This window comes from Eubalaena glacialis, chromosome 9, assembly GCF_028564815.1.
Source record: "Eubalaena glacialis isolate mEubGla1 chromosome 9, mEubGla1.1.hap2.+ XY, whole genome shotgun sequence".
NCBI lineage: Eukaryota > Metazoa > Chordata > Mammalia > Artiodactyla > Balaenidae > Eubalaena > Eubalaena glacialis.
The window spans coordinates 64945881-64966052 of NC_083724.1; the positions used below are offsets into that span (position 1 = coordinate 64945881).

The following is a 20172-nucleotide window of genomic DNA, read 5'->3' on the forward strand; positions in this document are numbered from 1 at the left end:
AATCCTCCCACCCACCCCAGAATATATATATATGTATATTAAAAAAAATCCCCTGTCCATCTCTCAGTACACAAAAGGACCTCATCACACTGCAAAAATAGCAGTACCCACTTTGGTCAATTAAAACAAACAAACAAAAAAAAAGCATACATTATTTTTTTTTAAAATCTGTGTACTTACCTATAATAACCAATACAGCTAAAAGCACTACCTACATAGGCAAAACTTGGTATTGCATAATTCGTATAAATTTGAAATCCCTCCCCCCCCAAATATTAATTGGAAGATGAAAAACATGAAAGGTTAATAGAAAAAACACCAAAATACTGAAAATATTGCTGGTCGATTACAATTTTTAAGCGGCAACTATACACAGCCATGATATGCGTTATAAATGTGAGATAAAGGTATAACTGTCTAAAAAATCCATGATGTCACACATTTTTCTTCGTCTGGAGTACAAAATATTTTGTCATAAAAATGGTAAAGATTTAAAATGATAATAAATGCAGCAAAACAAGTGTAGTGATGTCACTTTTTTGTGTTTTTTTGTGTTTTTTTGTTTTTTGTTTTTTAGATTTCAAGGCAAGGCACGTAATGTGGACATTATATCTTCGTGCAAATTAGGATTACTGGAAAGAGTATTTTTAATTAAAATTTTAAGAGACATAGAGGCAAAAATGTGTCTGCCCATGCACACCACAGATCTGTCAATACAAGAAATTTGTTGAACAAGGCTAATGTCTGAAAGCACCATGCAAGTATTCAGCACCCTGATTACATTTGTTTTCTCAAGAGTGCATTTTTATATCCTACACCCTGGCGTTCCCAGTTTGTAAACTGTAAGCTTTACCCTTGTGACATGGATTTGCCTGCCTCTTTGTCTCTAGAATGCAGATTTTATAGAACCTTTTGTACACCCTATGGGTTCTTGATGCAACCAGTAATTTTAAATAAATAAATTCTACCTCCAAGGAGGCTGCAGCTAAACCAACATAAGTGCTGTGTTTTCATTAATTTTTTTTTTCCTCAAGCACATGATTTGTCTTGATTTAATGCCTTTTTACTGCCCTCAAAAACTGAGGGGAAAATAAATTCGTTCAAAATTATTTTAAATTCTTTTTAATCCCCTCAATTTAGAGTCCAAGGGCTGAAGGACTTATAATCATGATTCCCCTTTAGATATAAATTTATAAATTGCACTTGCCTCTGTTAAGTGTTTCTTTTGTGGGGAAACTATTATATTAATTTTTACTGTTGCATGCAGAGATAACACTTCACCTACATAGAGGCATTTCTTCCATAGAGCCTTTGTGTTCAAACTGTTTTTTTTTTCCTTTTTTCTTTTTCTTTTTTTTTTCTTTTTTTCTTTTTTTTTCTTTTTTTTAAGATTTCAAACTGGGTTACACACTGGAAAAGGCTGGGTTAAGGGCCAAAATTTAATAAATCTGTACTGATAACTAAAGGCTACAGAGATTTCATATATATTTTTTTTAACTTTTAGAAATCAGAGTGCTTATAAAATGGCTGGCTCATGGCTCTGTCACCCAGCACTTCTGATGCCGCCTCCTAGCCTTCGTTGGTGAGATAACCAGGAATAGTGATTCCATGCGTAAACAACAAGAATACTAAACCAATAAAACTAGCTTATCATGCAAATATTAAGGCATCTAGAAAGTCAGTTAAAATATATTGTCATAGAGACAGAACATCTATTTCCCAGCGGACTTCATGTAACAAAGGCTACTTTGCAGGGGCTGCGATCTACCATCAGTGAAATATCATCGACCCTTTTTATGTCATTACAGTTTCAACCTTAAGGGAATTAGTGATTGTAAGTGCTGCGATTGCTGGTCTATTATCTTCTTTCTTCAGTTTCTTTCCTTTCTCCCTTTTTGTTTGTTTTGTTTTGTCCAGTCTTCTCTTTTCCTTTTTTTTTTAAAATTTCTTAAACTAGTGTTGTATTTCATTTTTCCCTCAGTTGCTTGTTTCCGCTTGAAGGAAAGGTTCTCCGATTATGTTCAAACCGTAATTTTGGACATTTGCCGGTAGGATGGGTGTCCTATTTGATACTTGGAAAGGAACCAAGCTAGCCCAGGTACCAGGACTGTTGGCAGGAGAGGGGCAGGAGGGAGGGAAGAGAAAAAGAAAAAATACAACGTTACTCTATAACAATATTAGAAATATAAATTCCATAGGCATCAAATTACTACAATAACTTTTTTCCAAATTGCAGTTTAATATGAGATACATGTGCTAAATTATAAACATTATACATATATAAGCTACATGGTCTATTTCTTTCACGGATGGTACGACTAATTGTGAAAAAAACTTGAGTAAGACTCATCCACAGTTGTTAAACTCTGATTGAGGATACTCTTCCTAAAATACTTGGTCTACTTTGACGTAAAGATAATACGATTTTTTGTCAAAAAAAAAAAGGGAAAGAAGAGAGCAAATCTACAACAGTGCCAACATACTTTGCATGCAATATTCTGATCTTGTTTTAATTCACCAGCAATTGTGATGTATTTCAATTTTTCACCTGCCTATCGGTTGAATAAAATCGAAAGCCATAATGAAAGAGATTTTTTTTTTCCCTTCACAATAAGAGAAAATACATTTTTCAGGAAGGCCAGTGCATAATGTGTAGTTGGAAGCTGACACTAGAAGCCAGGGCATCCCCTGTCCCTCCGCATCAAGTCATGTCTCCACATCCCAGCTGCTCTGAGTTTGGGAGTCTGGAGAGCGGCCTGGGAGAAGCCCCACAGGGAGGGAGTAAGCAGAGGAGAGGCTTGCCCCTCTCCAACCAACTCTAATTTCACCAATGTTGTATTTGGGGCTGTATAAAACAAAAAATGTTCAAAAAACAGTTCTCTAATTGCTACTGGCATAATCTCTCATTAAACAAGTATCATATAGAGGAAAATAACACGACACCTACATGTCACAAAACAACCCCATAACATACATTCTGGGTATACCTAATCAGATGCATTGTTTGTTTCAACATTCAACTAGGAACTAATGTCAGCTAAGTAACAGCCGCATAAATAATCATGAACCAAGAAAACATCCAACTGACAATTCCATACCCAGTTTTGTCATCATCTGGCATGGAAACACAACTTCAATGTTTTAAATTTAATTTATCCTTTAAATTTAATTTATATCCTTTTCTTTACTTTTGGAGCCATGAGGTGAGATGGATTCTACTATGGTAGGTAGCTATCAAGCTAGACATCCTCATTTTTTCATATTTAAATTCCAAACGTACAAAAACCTTTATGGAATATTACCTTGAAGGAACAATTTTCCTACCTACTCCCTCCACCCCCCAAAAAGAAAAAGCTTGGGAAAAAAAAAAAAAGAACTTGATATGTAACTTTTTACTCTCATGACACTTTTAAACAAATAAAGAGGCTTATTATTACATGCCTAGGTACATATTTCTGAGTTAATATTTTAACAGAAAAATATTCACAATGACCTTTTATGCTCAAGGGATTTTGTGATTAGAGTATGAGATCCATAATAACAAAGTCCATTTCTCTTTCTGTTCTCCATCTAATATGGTACCTGGTACATGGTAGGTGCTCAGTAAATTTTTGGATTAACAGGCAAATCAATTAAATATTCCAAATCACACCCAACTGTATATTTTTTAAAAGTGTTGCTCATAATCACATAATTTCATGAGTACATTTCAATTTGGCCCCCTATAATAAGAAAATAGGCATCTCTGAACTTAAAATTAGAGGTGTTTAGCATTAACAAAAATTAACTATGCAGGAAAAATCATATAATACTTGAAACAAAAAATTCAAATAAAAAGATATGTCATTATAGGATAAAAAATCATAATTCTATAGAATAAAAAGTTGTTATTGAAACCTTTTCTAAGAGACTTAACTGTTTTCACATATGTCTCTCTTCCCACACACATCTTCAATAATTATTTCTGCATTTTGCACCACTGATTGGGCCACTGATTGGGAATAGTGTTACATGATGCATCATGAAACATTTTCCCTCCACTGTCCTACTGCACTTGGTTACATAGTACTACTATAGCACTACCTCATATCATAATTATCTGTATCTATGATTATCTTACTTACTGAAAGGTAAGATCTCTAAAGAAAATGACCTTATCTTATCAATCCTTATTGCTGGCCATAACTGATGCTAATTATTTCTCAACAAATAAATGACAAAAATGGATCTCCATTATTTTTAACATAAAGCAGGAAGCATGTATGAAAAACAAAAAGACTAGCTCAAATTGATAATCCTTGACAGTAAAAGAAAATGTCAACGACAAGTAAATAACTTTGCAAAATTAACGAGTCCCAAATTAAATGGGCTCTAGGAAGTCATTTAGAAGCTGCATATTTTAGGGAAATAAAGTGTATTTTAATGCTTGAAAATAGATGTGACTCCTTAAATGGAGAAGTCTACTGATTAATGGCAGAAAAGACAGGAATTCAGGGTTTATTTTGCAATAGCTTTCTTACTCAGTTCTTTAGGAGAGACATGTATTGTTAGTCTACGGAAAATCCTTGATAAAAATACATAGATGCTAGTGACGAACAGGACTCCTGCTGCAGGAGAGCTAACAAATTCAATTTAGATGTTTATTTAAACCTTTCAAACCTCCCATGCTACATTATGACCACGTCAAAATTGCAGTGTGTGATATATTTGTCAATACTGTTTATGAACCTTTGGGGGGAAATAAATCTCAGACATTAACACTATGCAGACCCCATATATGAGTTTACAAGCCTCTTGTTGCCAATTTGGAGGTTAAATACAGAACTGTAAGGCATAGACATTTTTTAGAGCTTTTTGGTAGTCCCGTTGAAAACAATCTGGTAAAACTAATTCAAAGACTATGATAACAGTGCAAAGAAAAATGTTTAACCAAACAAAATAACTTAGATCATTTAATTTCTAAAAGACAATGCCTCAAATCTCATAGTTTTTCAGGTAAAAATTTAACAGTGCCTTTTACATATCAACTCCCTCTCCTTAAGTCAATGTCAATGATTGCCAGTATGGATAAAATAAACACACTTTCATATTTATGTACATATACAACTAGTTACATGTAAAATGCTTAATCATTTTAATTTCTAATAGAATGAAAATTATATGGATAACCTTATGTTCAATCCAATAATCTGTGTCTCTGTCTATTAAGAGATGAGAGTCTCTCAATTGAAAGATTTGAAAATATTCAAAGTCAAATTAAGCTACTTCAGCAATATATCTTCAAGCACTCATTTACTTGGTCTTCATTACATTTTCCATTGCCAAATCACCTTTTTTTTTTTAAGGCAAACAGAAGATGAGCATGACTGAAAGTTGAAAGCACATCTTTAAAAAACATATATCTGCCATACTAGTAAAAAGAGAAAAGAATACAAGTACTTCGTGGAAAATCAGGCACAAAAAAAAGCCCCAAATATTTTGACAATACTTTAACACAAAGCAGAATTCACCCTAGTGACTTCTACTCTATGTACGCTCTAAGTATATAATGAGATATTTCATTAAAAATAAAATAAATAAAAGTTAAATAAAAATTACAGGAAAAATTAATACATCTGATATCATGGATCATAGTTACATATGATTCTGATCAAATGTATGATGTGGCTGCCCCTCCCACCCCCCCAACCCCCCCGCCCCCCCCGCCAAAGGAAAGAAGCAAACAAACAAATTACTTTGACCTTAAGATGCATTAATGGTAGGTGATGGTACGGCTTCATTTTATACTGATCAGACTATCTCGGAAGCATTGTGTTTCTTCTAGGCATCACTCTTCAAGAGAAACAAACTCTATGGCATCTCTTTGGTGAAGAAACTCACCAAATCATGTCATTTGAGGAACATTAAATGGAAACAGGGAAGACATGATAGTTGAGTTGAAAAGAAACATAGACTTGTTCCATATGGTTCAGGTAGACAGAATTAGCATAAAGGCAGAAACTTCCAGAAGATACCATGCTGAGGGCCTACTATGAACAAGGTACTATCTTGGGTGTTCTACATATGCTATGTCACTTAATTTTCTCAATGAACTCTTGAAATTGCCAGCGTTATCCCCTTTTCACAGATGAGAGAGTTGAGGCTTAAACTCATCCATAGTTACCCACCTAGATCTCAGATATGAATCAGTTCTGATTCTCATGGCCATTTAACTATATTATACTGCTTCTCTGGGAAGTTAGACATTGACCAAACATTCAAAAGAACTTTTGAACAGAGTTTTCTGAAGGCAAAATGTATTTGCTTCAGGAGACAATGAATTTCCCATGCCCCACACAGCTGGCTAGTGCCTCAGTGGACTTGTGCACAGAATATGTGATCGGTCTGGGTGATCTAGCAAATCTGACATTTGATATCTCTATCTCCTTTGAAAACAAAGCTAGTTGGGAGTGACGTTATGGTGAGGATTAAGGAGGAAGAAGATACCTCCTTCTTTTTAAAAATGATACACTATTTATATATTTCTTATCTCGGACAAATTGGATAAAATGGCTAGTCTTTGCATCTACAAGGAGTAAAGAGACTCTGTACCTTTCAAAGAAAGAAAGTGAGAAAACTCCTCTGGACAAGTCAACATTTGACTTGGTTGTGCTTTATAAAAATTATGCATTCTGTGACTGTGTATTCTAGACCAAAAAGGGTTGGGTCCTTAGCTTTTAACTTGGTACCCACGCAAGAACCATGGCGTACCAAATAAACATATATGGAGTCATCAGTTTAGTAAAGAACCAAAGTCAAAGGCTTCCTTCAACTATTCATCTTGAAATAAAAGCTGATTGAAGAATGGCAAAATTCATTTATTACTAGTCTGTGTGCATCTGATAATGGGTTGGGCAACCCATTTGTCAAACATTTTATGAAATGTCAAAGTATCCAGTGTACTAATACTTTTCAGGGGAATAATCATATCACCCATTCAGATTTTACATACTGGTTTAATCATAAGACTACCATATTTGCTTTAAAGATAGTAAGTACTCTTTTAAGAAGCTTAAAAAAATATTATGGGAATGAAGCACCAAGAATTGTATATATTCATACATACCTCAACTGTACCAGTAGCCACATTACTTATAGATAGCAATAAAAATAAGCAATGGCCCAGAAAGCATGGAAAATAAATAAAATAAATACCTTAATTTAAAAGCAGGATTTGCCCTTAATTCCACTGCACCTGTTTCAAATACCCCCAAGAAGGAAAGTTTATTATTTCCTTGGCTAAACATTTCTAATTTTGTTACTATAATATTAACACACAGGTATTAGTATCTCTCCCAAAATGCACAATAAACAATTTTCCCTATTAATAGCTAAAATCTGCCTGGAAAAACCAATCAAGGGCAGGCTAATTAAGTATTCAGTTAGAAACCATGCTGTCCTGGATGTGTGCATTTGGACTGGCAGCTTATTTCAATATAACACAAATGCTGCAGACTGTGTCTTATGAAAAAATGCTCCATCAGACCAGGGGAAGGAATATATGGGTAGTATTTAAGTACCCATATATTTAGGAATTATTACATAAATTATTATATATAAAGAATATATCTAAGAATTCATTAATGTATTAGAACAAAGAAAATGGTACTTATTAAATATACTAGTTGCTAGCACTTACCTAGTGTGTGCGTTTGCCAGGCACTGATCTACGTGCTAGACCTACTTTAAAGCTTTCAATCCTCATAATACACTTAGGAGAAAAGTACCATTATTATTCTGACTTTACAGATGAGGAAACTGAAGCTGGGAAGTTGTGTCTTGCCCAACCCCTGCTGCTGTTAGATTGTAGAAGCCAGGATTTGAAATCTAGCAGTGTGGTTCTAAAACCTACATTCTTACCCACTACACTTCACCTAATCTCCCTCTTCTGTGAAACACACTACTTATATTACGAAGCAAGAATTCATATTATCCTTGAATTATACAAGAGATTCTATGAATTGAGGTCCAAATCATTTAGGCACACTGAAATTCCCAAAGAATATAACTTTTGAGTCCAAATTTCACCACAAATACCTGTATTTTATTTATCCAGTTCCAGATTCTTTTCAGCTGAAGGCAATATTTACCTTTTTTGATGTACACACAGCTGTAGCTGTATGTCAGTAACTTGCTGGTTGCGTTCCACTTCTGATGCAGCTAGACTATAAGTGAAAGTGCTTTACACAGGTCTTGGGTTTCTTCAATTTATTTCCCCCATTTTTAAGTATCATTATTGCCATCGGAATGATCCTATTTGCATGCAAGATGATTTCTAATGATTATTACTATTTGTAATAATCTGTATTGGAAAGCTCCCTGGCCGGCTCTTACCTGAACTGCAAAGTACTCTTGTGGGCTCTCTGAGAAACACCAAATATCATAAACTGCAGGTGTCGCAGTGGAATTATTCTAACTGCAAGCAACAGCACTTCACAGTAATGAAAGAGAAACATATCTGTTTCTTAACTAAGTAGGTAAATAGCCTGCTTTATTGCTACTCCTTGGGGACCAACGATTTTGAAAATAACATATCAAATAGGTAGGCCATCAAAGCTCATTAATTTATATTCAGTTGTTTCAGGTGGGTTTTGTTATCAGGGCATGCTGGATTGCATGTTAACTTTACTGTGTGTGAGTACTAGCATTTTCTAAATAAAATAATGGCATATGCCAGTGAAATATGTCATGCAATGAAAAGCACAGGGCAAGAAGAGCCCTTATGTATGGGGCCACTGCGGCTAAATACCTAATGTGTACATTACAATGTCTGTACTCTTTTAGTAAACAGCCCTTACAAAATCCTAGAAGACCCTTCAACAAGGCAATCTATATACTTGAAAGTAATAAAAACTTATTTCCTTAAAATGTTTACTTTAGACATAAGTAGGAAAAATACTCTTCCCCTAAACAGGCCAAATTTTAAAAAAACCCTAAAAACTATGTTCCATATTTTTCATGTTTTAGAACTGAAAATGGAAGATAGAGATTTATTATGAAGATGACTAATTGTAAATAAATTACAGTACACAGACGCATATGTATCTAACAAGCTATGTAGCTGTGGGAGGTTTTAGCCAATTAAAAATATAGAATTATGAGGCTCAAAGTAGTGATTTGATCTCCTCCCACAGACTGCACCAGAGCGGAGAATCCTACGTGTGGATTTCCATCCTCTTTCTCTAGTCTGTATTCCTTTCTATCCTCGGGCTCCTTTTCAGTGCTATTGTTACAAGTGCTACAGCTCCCCTTATTAGCATATGTGAGTCTTCAACAGCAGACAAAATTCCCTACAAAAATAGTGCTTCCAAATAGTGCCTTTCACTAGAGAAAATCAGCCAAGGCATACTAAATTAAATAGAAATGTAAGTTTTATACAAAAGCAAAATGTGATTCTTTCCCAAATGATTTTCATTGAAAAGCAAAAATCAGCGTTATTTGCACAATTTCACCTCTAAAGGACAGAACTTTTTTGTATCAGAATTCCTAAGCATAAAATCAAAAATGATTAAGGAACCGAACATGTTTTTATGTTATGCCTGCTACTCTGTTCACATGTGCAAAAAAAACCTTCCTTCTCATAAAACAAAAATTAACAAAGGAGAGAATAATTGTAACTGTCTGCAATTTCTGAATATTCAAAATTTGTGTTCTTCAATTTCTTGAACTTTTTCTCCTTTTGTAATTTATTACGTTTATTATCATGTTTACTCATTCGTATGCTTTGTTATCTCAGTAAATATGACTGAAAATTCACTATATACCTCCTAACAGCACTAGCAAACATGAGAATCAAAAAAGTAAGTTACTAAAGGGTGCGTTGGCCACTGACAGAGCTGATTTCTCAGGGAACGAATACATATGTAAATATGGTACTTTGCATGAAACATCTTCAAATAAAGTAGGTGTTTAATATACTTCTTTCATTGCAAAGGGTTAATCAGCAAGGTTTACATTTGGGAATTTTCGGCGTCATGCTCCTCCCTCTCCCGCAGTACAGCCAAAAATCATCTGACAGGAAACGTAAGATTAAGTTTGTCCTACCTAAGCGAACAAAGAGTGCTCTGAACAGGCCACCGGTTTACTGCAGAGCGGGAACTTTTCTAATCCTGCTGGAATCTGCAGTGCTGCTCAGAAAATATCGAGGAAAAAGTTGTTTTCTTTCCTCTAACATCTTGTCTCTGGGTCATCCCATTTTGGTCACACTGCAGATCCTGCTGCTTCTCCCATAAAGGTTAACTTAAAGCTCCAAACATAATCATGTGGAAAATGGACATTATTGATTCCTATGGTCCATTGTTCCCCTATCCTAAGTCCCTGAAGTTCAAGTTCAATCTGGAATTACATCATGTCTGGTTTCTCCTGGTTACCAGACGGCTTGAGACGTGACCACGGCTACAGAAAAAACAAACAGCCTTCTTCACGCTTCGGCTCCCCTATCGATTCAAACGTAAACTTTTTTTCTTTCTCTCAAGTATGCTTCAAGTATGGAGCATGGTTAATTTAGAGATTAAGTTCCAAATTAGATTATCTAATGGCATCTTAATGGATTGCTGACCCATTTCCTGTGGGATGGCAGCATGCAAGTCTGGCTGGAATACAATTAATTTCTTAGGAAGTCTTCTGAAGAGTTTCCTAGATAAAAAGGAAACGCTGTGTTGTGCAAATCTTTCTTTACAAACGGAGAAAGTTAGGCAAAACTGCAACAAATCCCAATGTATTTTTCAACAGCCAGATTACAGATACTGCGTGTGTGTAAACACCAGATCAAGATCATTTTTAAGAACGATCACATTTAAATTTTTGATTTCATAACAGGTGCAAATAATTTTTATGAAAATGGAGAAGTAATTCTTTTAAATAGAATATCCAAGTACAAAGAACAACACTAGTTAGCAGCCCTGGTTCCCAAACGATGGTCATGTGCAATTTTGGCTTTTGCAACTCCCCTCCTTGAACGGGATTCTTCCATTCATCTACCTTATCAGTATTTCTATCATAGTCCCAGAGTGGTTCTAGGGGCCCAGAATGGTGTGTAAAAAGTTGAACATTTTGAACACACTTTAGAGCTGACAGCTGAAAAGGAAATTCAGCACTCTGAGAATAAAGCTCCCCCCAGGAACTCCAGGAACAACCCAGCTGTTGTACTGTAGTTATGTGTCAAGATAACAAACTGAAAGCAGGAAGTGCTAACCTAGTGAATTCGTAGGGATGGTCTAGGTATAATGTTGAAATACAAGTTAACTATTAGCATTACGTAAAGCCAGGACACATATTACCCTTATCATACATGTGCCACATGTATACACACACATATATGCACACACATATGCACATGTGTATATGCATGTACATACATACACCATTATGCATACACAGTACACATATACATATATTTACATACAAACATAGTTTGCAACACAATATTGAAAACTATTTTGTTTAAATATTCATTCTTGAGTCGCTGAGGACATATATTTTACAAAGAAAATTTTATGGACAAAGCAGTGAAAATGGTACATGGTTGAGGACAGGGTTATGCAAACAGGCTTAGATGTATGAAATGAACGCTATTACTCCCTTTTTGCCCTCCTTCTCCTGACAAACCAGATCCAAATAATCTTTACTGGCTGCTAAATTTCTCCTGGGAAATCAAGCAACTCTCTAGAATTGCAGTAATAAACGACAATTTCTTACAAAAACATGTGTAAAGTAACTACAGAATGAAGTATTCAACTCATAGAAAGGAACTGCTAACACATGTAACATGGAAAATAGCTGATAAAAGTCTCTTCGGTGCCATTCAATTATGGCATCAGCAGAAACACAAAAATCCCTCCAATTATTTCAGTAAAATCTTCATTTATTCATTATTTCAGAGGCTGAGCAAATGGTTTGTGTAAACATATCCTTCAGTAACACACACATGTTTATTTTAGCCATCTGAAGGCTGCTGCTATGTTTATAGAAGCCATCAGACACATACAGCCACTCACTTGTGGCTTTGCCTTTTCTTGAAAGGGGTGAAGGGGGAGAAGAGGGAATGAAACAATAAATCCAGTTTCTCTTTTGCATAAAGCACTACCTCCAACGTTTTTAAATAACTTCTGTTTATATTATTCTTGGATTGTCCTTTGGCTTTCTTGTTCATTCAATTATATTGCTCTTTCATATTTGCTAGTACAAGCTATGTTCTGGCTATAGTTTCAAGAAAGAAAGCCAGTTAGGGAGTTCACTGCTGTATTTGTTTATACCCACATAACTCACATATGTAACAGTGTAATTTGTCCACATCAGAGGACACAGCACAGACACAACAGCACCCTTACGAACAACATAAGCAACTCATCATCACCTATTACCCGGCTAAGAGCTGAGCCCCTCCAGCCTCAAGCAGAAGTGAGCCCTCCACCAAGGGGTTTCACTCTGGGTTGACTGCAGTACCTGACCTTTGGGTTAGAAAAAAATTCACATTTTCAAGACGCAAGCAACACACACACACACACACACACACACACACACACACAAATGGCTCACAAAATTCTAAGGTCAAAACAACAGGACACCTTCAGGGTTGCAACTTAATAAGTCTGTGAAAACTTTCCAACGGAGTCAGCTTTGGTTCCGAAGAGAATGTTTATACATTGGGGGGTGGGGGACGCGTGGAGAGGGAGGAGGCTGGAGGAAGTCTTCCAGTTTTGATTAAACTCATGCAGCTCCCTCGGCACTGCCATTTTCAGCCCTGAAGAAGGAGCTGCTTTGACATGGAAACACCTCTACAGAAGGATGGGCACAAAGCAGAAAAGGGGGCGACCATGGACAAGTGATTATACGAAGAAGGTAATGGCAGCAAACAACAATCAAAACAAAGCAAAACCAAAATACCTCCTTTGCTTTGTCCTTTGCTACTACAAAGTCTCCGGGGATTGCCTTTTGTTCAAAACGAAAAGCAACAACCATAACAAAAATAACCTGATATTTTCTTTATTCCATTAGGACAAAGGCAAATGATTTAATTTTCTGGGTGAATAGATAGACATTTCTCATGTATTTTTAATTTATTCAGATCATTCTAAAGTTGTAGCAGTGCCCTGAAGATTTTAGATGTCTGTTATCTGCCTTAAAAGTAGTAGAGTTACAGACATTTGTGATTTCTTTTTTCAATATCTTTTCTAGGAAAAAAAAAAACTATTGAGTTTCATAAATAACTATAAGGCACACACTATAAACCATGAATAAATTATGAATATGTTATGCCACAGACATGACCTTTTTGTATGATCAAATATGGACTCCACGTGTGCCTATTTTTGATAAGTATAACAAAGCAAAGCAAATTCCTGTCACATTTGAGCACATTTACTCTGAACTGTATGATACTTGGATTTTAAGAATGGTGAGGGTCTGTATCAGTCACAGTGTGTCTGGGACTGCCCACCACAGAGATTCAATAAATACCTGTTGAATGTATGAACGTGATGCCTGCCGCTATCAGCTATGTGCCCTCTGAATCATGATAAAAAGGGAAGAAACAAACCAAAAGCTACCTTCGTCAAGCTTTTTGAAGCACTTAGGCCATTCTACATGTCATGATCTGCTAATCCAAAAAAATTATTTTTGAGAGAGAAAATAAAAGAAATCTTAACTACATGAATTCCAATTTTTTTTTCTGATTATGACCTGAAACTGATGACCACACCACTTTTTCACCAAGAAGGTGATTTGTAAAATGAACAATGCTCTCCTAAGAACTGAGTTTAGTCGTCATATTAATTCACTCCAATACCTGTGTTCTGTGGTGATTCACTGCCCACTCACCTTTTCCTTTTGGGGATAACAATTTTTGAGTTGAAACATCACTAGGAACTAGGTACAGTTATAGTTTAAGTCTTCAATAATTTATATCCTTATTTCGCTTTAATGTACTTTAGCAATACTACCCAATTTTAGATAAGTAAATGTCAATCAGTAATCCACAGATTTGGAAGTTCACACAGCTATAGCCACATTTAAAAACACAAGTTCTTTCCATCTGACTTGCAATTTTTTCTAAATATGTTAAGGCTTGTATGTAGAAATGGGCCGTTTAGCCAACCAACAGAGCACGGAATATAAGGATAAATAAAATTAGATCCAAACATTGTGTTATCAAGTGGAATCAAATTAAATTTTAAAATACTTACTAATAAAGATTATTTAAATAAATAGTTTATCTTCTTTCATTGAGTTTATCTTCTTTTTTGTAAGCATATATTGTATTTTTTCCAAATGGAGGAATAATATAAGCTTCATGGAAAAAAATCAAAATAGGTAAAAACGTACACATTTTAAAGCGGATGTTATACTAATCTTTATAAAGAGGAAAAGTCATATGGTATTCATTTCAGGTAGTGAATTAATAAGAAGTCAACAAGCTTTTAAAACAGAATCCAACTAATTTTCTTAATTTTTACCTGAGAAAAAAGTGGGCATTTTATTAATTTCATTCTTTGAAACTCTACTCTTCAGCAGTTTCTATGAAGCATATGGAGATGGGCAGCACTTTTACAACTGATACCCAAGTAGGTACTTTTAACACAGGGATGCTTAGTAAACAGAGGATGACAATCATAACACAGTTGGAAAATTATGTTGGCTCTACTTTTGTTGAACTCCTTATGGGATTACCTCACTCTCTTCTGTAAATTTTTATCTCATTACATAAGATTATACCATGAATTTTAATCATTTAATTTGTCAATTTGACACAACTTATTCTTTACTGAAATAATTCATAAGAAGCTGAATTAGCACTACGTACCTTCTAAAACCAGTACATGAGACAATATCAAAACTAGTTTCGAAAATGAAGTTTTAGAATGATTTTCTCAGCCAACCAAATAAAGTCAACTCTCAGTGATTCACATCAATGTACAAACAGAAGTTAAAGCTTTACTTAAACAAAATTCCTTCTCTAGCTATTGATTCCAACAATCCCCCCACTCCAAAATTCATGAGTGTTGCTAATAACAGTTAAATTGACTAATTTGAAATTTTTCTTTTAGCTAGCTTTTTCCCTCTGAGAGGGGAGTAAATGAATAGTAAAATGGCTTAAAGTTAACAGTAAAGAAAAAGAACTGAAATGAGAAGAATCTATAATGTGAAAACCCCATGCTTTTTCCTCAGATGGCTGAAAAAAAATCTTCCCTAAAACTGTGATTTCATTCTTCAGGTCCTAAAATCTAAGTGTCAAATCCCCTCCTCCCCACCTCCTCCCAGTACTATAAATCGTTTACAACATTTGACAGCACTTAGGAATTCCAGTCACCAATTAGCATATGCTCTAATCTCCAATTAATTTGAAGTTGCATCTAAATGAGAAATAAAGGAAGAGGGTAGGGAGAGAAGGATGATATAGCCAAAACAACTAAAATTTTAACATATATATACTTTCTGTAAAGCTAGTTAGAAACAAACACTATAGCTCATGTAATTTTAGGTGTAAGTGTAGGGTTGGAAATAATTAAAATGTTACCTTTGCCAAGTAATTCCCAATGTATCCTCACTGGTACTGGGGTATAAATGCCTGCCGTTTTGATTCATGGTCCAGTCACAAATCCTCAGCTGTCAATTGAAACCTAGCAGTCAGATATGGATCGAGCAGTACTACAGTTTTTAGTATTTAAATGAACACATGCAAACTAGTACTGTACATGGCATTAACCTTACTTTCCCAAGAGGCAACTTAAAAAAAAAAAAAAAAAAGAGCAAAAGAAAACCTTACTCTGAAAAGCAAAATTCCTAGACTGTTTTTCAGAAAAAGCTATTGCAATATGCTTCTCTATTAATTAAAGCATACAAGAGAAATGAGTGCTTAGAACATAACAATTAGACATTAATTAGAGTACAAGATGTGCTGAAATAAAAGCAAACGTTAATGTTCAATAGAGAGATATATTTTAGAAAAAAAATTTTAAAAGCTTTTTAAAATATGTAACATACCAAATAATCTACACCGAGTAAAATAATCAATAACTTTTAAGCATGCAGTTTGCAAAACACAGAAGACATGCAGTTTAGAGGAGAAAGGTCCCACCTTATAAACATCCTTCCTAACTTATGTTTAGAAGCATCAAGGGATTCAGTTTTAGATGTTTACTAATTTTGTTTTATTCAAAGTGGCTTTTTTTTTTTTCAGAAAGAGTTGATAAGAGTTTCTACTTTTATTTTAAACTCAGAGTAATGCCATTGGATATAACTTTACCACATCTGAATAGAGTGAGGAATGCGCTGAATACAAGCTGAAACGAATTCTTCCCAGATCTCCAAATCATCAGCTCTGCCCTTCAGAGGTTGTTCCAGTAACCCTATCCAGCTCTGTTTGGTTAACAGCTGCCCTACAGTGCTAGCAGATTTATTGAAAAGATATATTGCTTATTTTTATCCTTAAGAAAGTGAACTTATCTGGCTTTGGGGGGAAAAAACACACTAGAAAATCATGGTTTTTAATCTGTAGAGAGCTATGCTGTAAATTAACTGAATCTTGCATTGAAAAGATGACTTACTCAAAGCAGTCCACTAAACCTTGTTTGCTGCTTTTCAGTAAGAATTTCTAGAAGATGATGATTGGAGCCAAAGTCCCTTTAAACTCATGATAAGTTATTTTAATCCTTTCTGATAACGTTATGGCTAAAAAAAAAATTGGCTATTAAGAATCTTTTCCTTTTAGACTCTAGTTTCTATACACTCTAGGTAATAGTGATTCTGGAGTTTCAGAATATTTGGTTTTGCTCATTTTTCTACAGATCTATGAGGCTCCAAAAACACCACCTAAAATTCCCCAAACATGTATTTTAATTATACTGATGTTTCAGGTAAAAGTAATTTTATAAATTAAAGAACTGAAAATTAATTAATCAATCAATTAATTAATTAAAAAGCTGAAAAATTCCCTTAATGTAGACAGATAGATTGAAAGATATGTAGATTTTGCTTAGAATATATGTCATAAATAAGCCATAAATCAGTAAAGAAATTAAATTAGAACGAAAAATATTCTTAAAGTGGACCTTAATACTTGCATAAAGGAGAAAATTTTATGGCAAGATTTTTAAAAAGTGCTCAAAATGGAGCATCTAATCAGAAATGCAATGTGATGGGGCAATCTGAAAAATTATTTCTTCAGTAACAGTAGTCAGTTGTCTCCTTCAAAGTATATTCTTTTCAAGCAATACTATGAAAACAATCTAAAAACATTTCAAGAAGCTTGGCTTCGTATAAAGGTTACTTTAAGGACCACTCATAGATTCTGCTCTAGTCCTAGTTTTGAGTCAAGTAAACATTCTGAAGAAGGGAGGCGTAGAGCAGAGCTCTAGGCAGAGCGTATGTTAAGTCTGCTAATAATTAATTTCAGGTTAGTTTCTATGAGCCTCTCAGGTTATATTGGAGAAATTTTCAGAAAGAGAAGCTATTTTCACAAAGCCAGGTGACCTAAATATCACTCACTGATTGGCTTGTTGTCTCCCAGACAACTGGGGACACTATTGTCTCCTTGGAAGAATGCATATGTAAATCAGTTAGTTTTTTGTTGTTCATGTTGCTAATTTTTTGTTTGTTTCTTTGTTAATCATCCCTCCAAAATGTCAAGTGGGCTGTCTTTGGCCACCCGTTGAACACTTAAAATCAACATACTTTTGGACTTTTCTTTCCTAACAGTAGTCTCAAAGGGATGAAACCTGACTACAACTATTCATTGTCAACCATACTTAAGGTACATGTGATCAAAAATCTTCTCCCAAACAGATAATTATGCTTAAATACACAAAAAATGATCACTGAGTATATTTAATAATCTACATGCCAAAGAAATGGACAGGATATCAATTAGTATTGAATTATTCCTTTCAGTTACTGAAAATATAAAATAAAATTTAAATTTATTTAGCTATTTAGATTGTGCACTGGCATTGTCAACATTTCCAAAAGTTTCTGAGGAGAAGTATTTATACCTGCTTATATGTTACAACTTACTTAACCAGGTTACTTGACCAAGAGCCTTTGAATTAATAATTAACCTCTTGATTAAGCAAAATTTTAAAGGTGATCGTGTGGACAGGGGAAACAATAAATAATTAAAATAGAAACTGTATATTCACTGAAAATTTCCATGATACTAATTCCTAATAAAATCAATTCCTAAGAATCTTGTTTGAATAAGATAGTCCTGACTCAGCAAATTTTGAACAGATTCTCAGGTGATGAAAGGTTAAGTGTATTTAAGCTTCTTTTTGGAACATGTTAAATATTCTTGGTATTAGTATAATTCAGAATTCCTAACCAAAATGGATTTTACTTTAGACTTTAAATGTTTAAAATAATAGGTGATAATCTTATTTAAGTTTAGGGTAGTGATTCCTCGATTTCTGTCCTGTGAGAGAGTAGGTGTTATGTAATTTAGTTATCAATTCTTTTTTTAAATTAAATTTTAAATCTTTAATTTTAAGTGGTACATAAATACATGCCTTTCATTAACATAAAAATTTTCTTCAAATCTTCAATAACGCCCTAGTGATTTTTCCAAGTATTTTTCCTCAAAAAATAGGGAGATACCTTTTCCCCCTATAGTAATCAAAAACACCATGGGCAAAGTAGTTTAGAAATTTAGTTAAAGTTGTGTGTTTGTAGCAACTCGTACATTTGTAACAATACAGACTTTTTGACAGATCAGATCGTATGCACATCCTCACAGAAATGCACACATATAAATAATTTTAATTCTTTAATTTATATGCATCCACAAACATGAAATAAGATTGTCTAGAAAATTAAGGTAAATTTTATATTAAAACAATTATGCCCAGATTTCCAAAAGCAAACAGCAGGTGAGGTAAGGAAGTTTAAGATTCTCTTCAAAAAAGCTATGAGTGAAGGGATGGGTTTGAAAAAATCCAAACTAAGAAAGAAGTGAAGGTAAAGTTTTCACTGCATATGTTCTTAAGATGATGTCCCTAAAATCTCTGGAATGAGAACCTTGTTCTTAGCCCAACTCAATGAGTTTCAGAAAAACAAGCATGGGGACCATCTAGTTTCCCTCAAAAATCTGCCCAAGGGGAAACACCTAAGATCTGGATCATTATCCTTGCCTACAGGACACTCAAATATTCATGCAGGTAGAATCAACATTGCCTGTGATTTCAGAATAAGAGTTTGTTTATTCACATGACGGCCCTCCATTGTTATTAACATGGGCTTTTGTTAAATGCCTCACAATTAGCTTTGGGAACAAAAGAAAGAAGGTAAGAAAATGTTCTACTTTGCTGGACTCAGCAAACAGTACTAACAGTCCCTTATGATGACAACAGCTTTCCGTTTAACCAATAAGCCATTAAACTGTAAACAGAATAATCAACACAGGTAAATTTATCTTTTTGCTTTTCTTTTTTTTAAGCTTACAGGGACCCTCAAGGGAATATCTTGAAAGGTGTGTTTTATGTTCTTTTAGGTTTCTTCATTTCTCCAGATAGCCCCCCAAAAAACGGATTTTTGGAGGTTGGAGGTGCTTTTGGGGGTGGGGTGCTTAAAAAGATTAATCCTTCAGGATTCATATTTCCCTCTTAACTCTTAGATCAGTTGATTTTTATTTTATTAATCACCTACCAGAGAGCAAATAAAATGGCCTCTGAATGAAAAGGATGTAGCTTTACTGAACAAACAAAATGGTCATGATGAAATTGTGATACAGGTGGAGCGTGTAAACATATAAAAATGAAAAAGATATACAAGGTCATCCTGGTACCTTAAAGTTACGTCTAATATTAATTTCTGAAAACCGTGCTTCTTGATATTTAATTTAATAAACACGGTAGGATTAAGTTAAATGGGTATGCATAGTTCATGAACTAAACAAACACTACTGACCATAAATCATAAGAACTAGAAAATGAAAAGTTTTTTTTTTTTTTAATTTTTAAATGGAGGCTACTTTCACCTGTAAAATTTAAGATTTCAGGGGAACTTGGAGATCATGTAGTTCAACCTCTTCATTTTCCTTTCCAAGATAAGAACACAGGACAGAAAGGTTTAAAGGCCTGTCCAAGGTTAGACATGTCCTGTCATGTCACTAAAACCACACCTCCTGACTCCTAATCCCTGTTT

At 34.5% G+C, this 20172-nt stretch overlaps 1 protein-coding gene across 5 annotated transcripts in view; it reads right to left on the reverse strand.

The window, feature by feature from the left end:
* Positions 1 to 1410: 1410 nt before the first annotated feature.
* The window catches only part of NFIB (nuclear factor I B), a 228968-nt gene continuing 210206 nt past the window's right edge, over positions 1411 to 20172 (reverse strand). For 3 of the 5 annotated variants that reach the window (XM_061199062.1, XM_061199060.1, XM_061199059.1), the window contains exons 11-12: positions 15554 to 15642; positions 1411 to 2107 (exon numbers count right to left, since the gene is read on the reverse strand). In XM_061199062.1, coding sequence (XP_061055045.1) covers positions 1978 to 2107; positions 15554 to 15642 — 219 coding nt within the window. In that variant the 3' untranslated portion in view covers positions 1411 to 1977. The remainder of the gene's footprint in view (positions 2108 to 15553; positions 15643 to 20172) is intronic. The other 2 variants (XM_061199061.1, XM_061199063.1) reach the window with 1 other exon arrangement.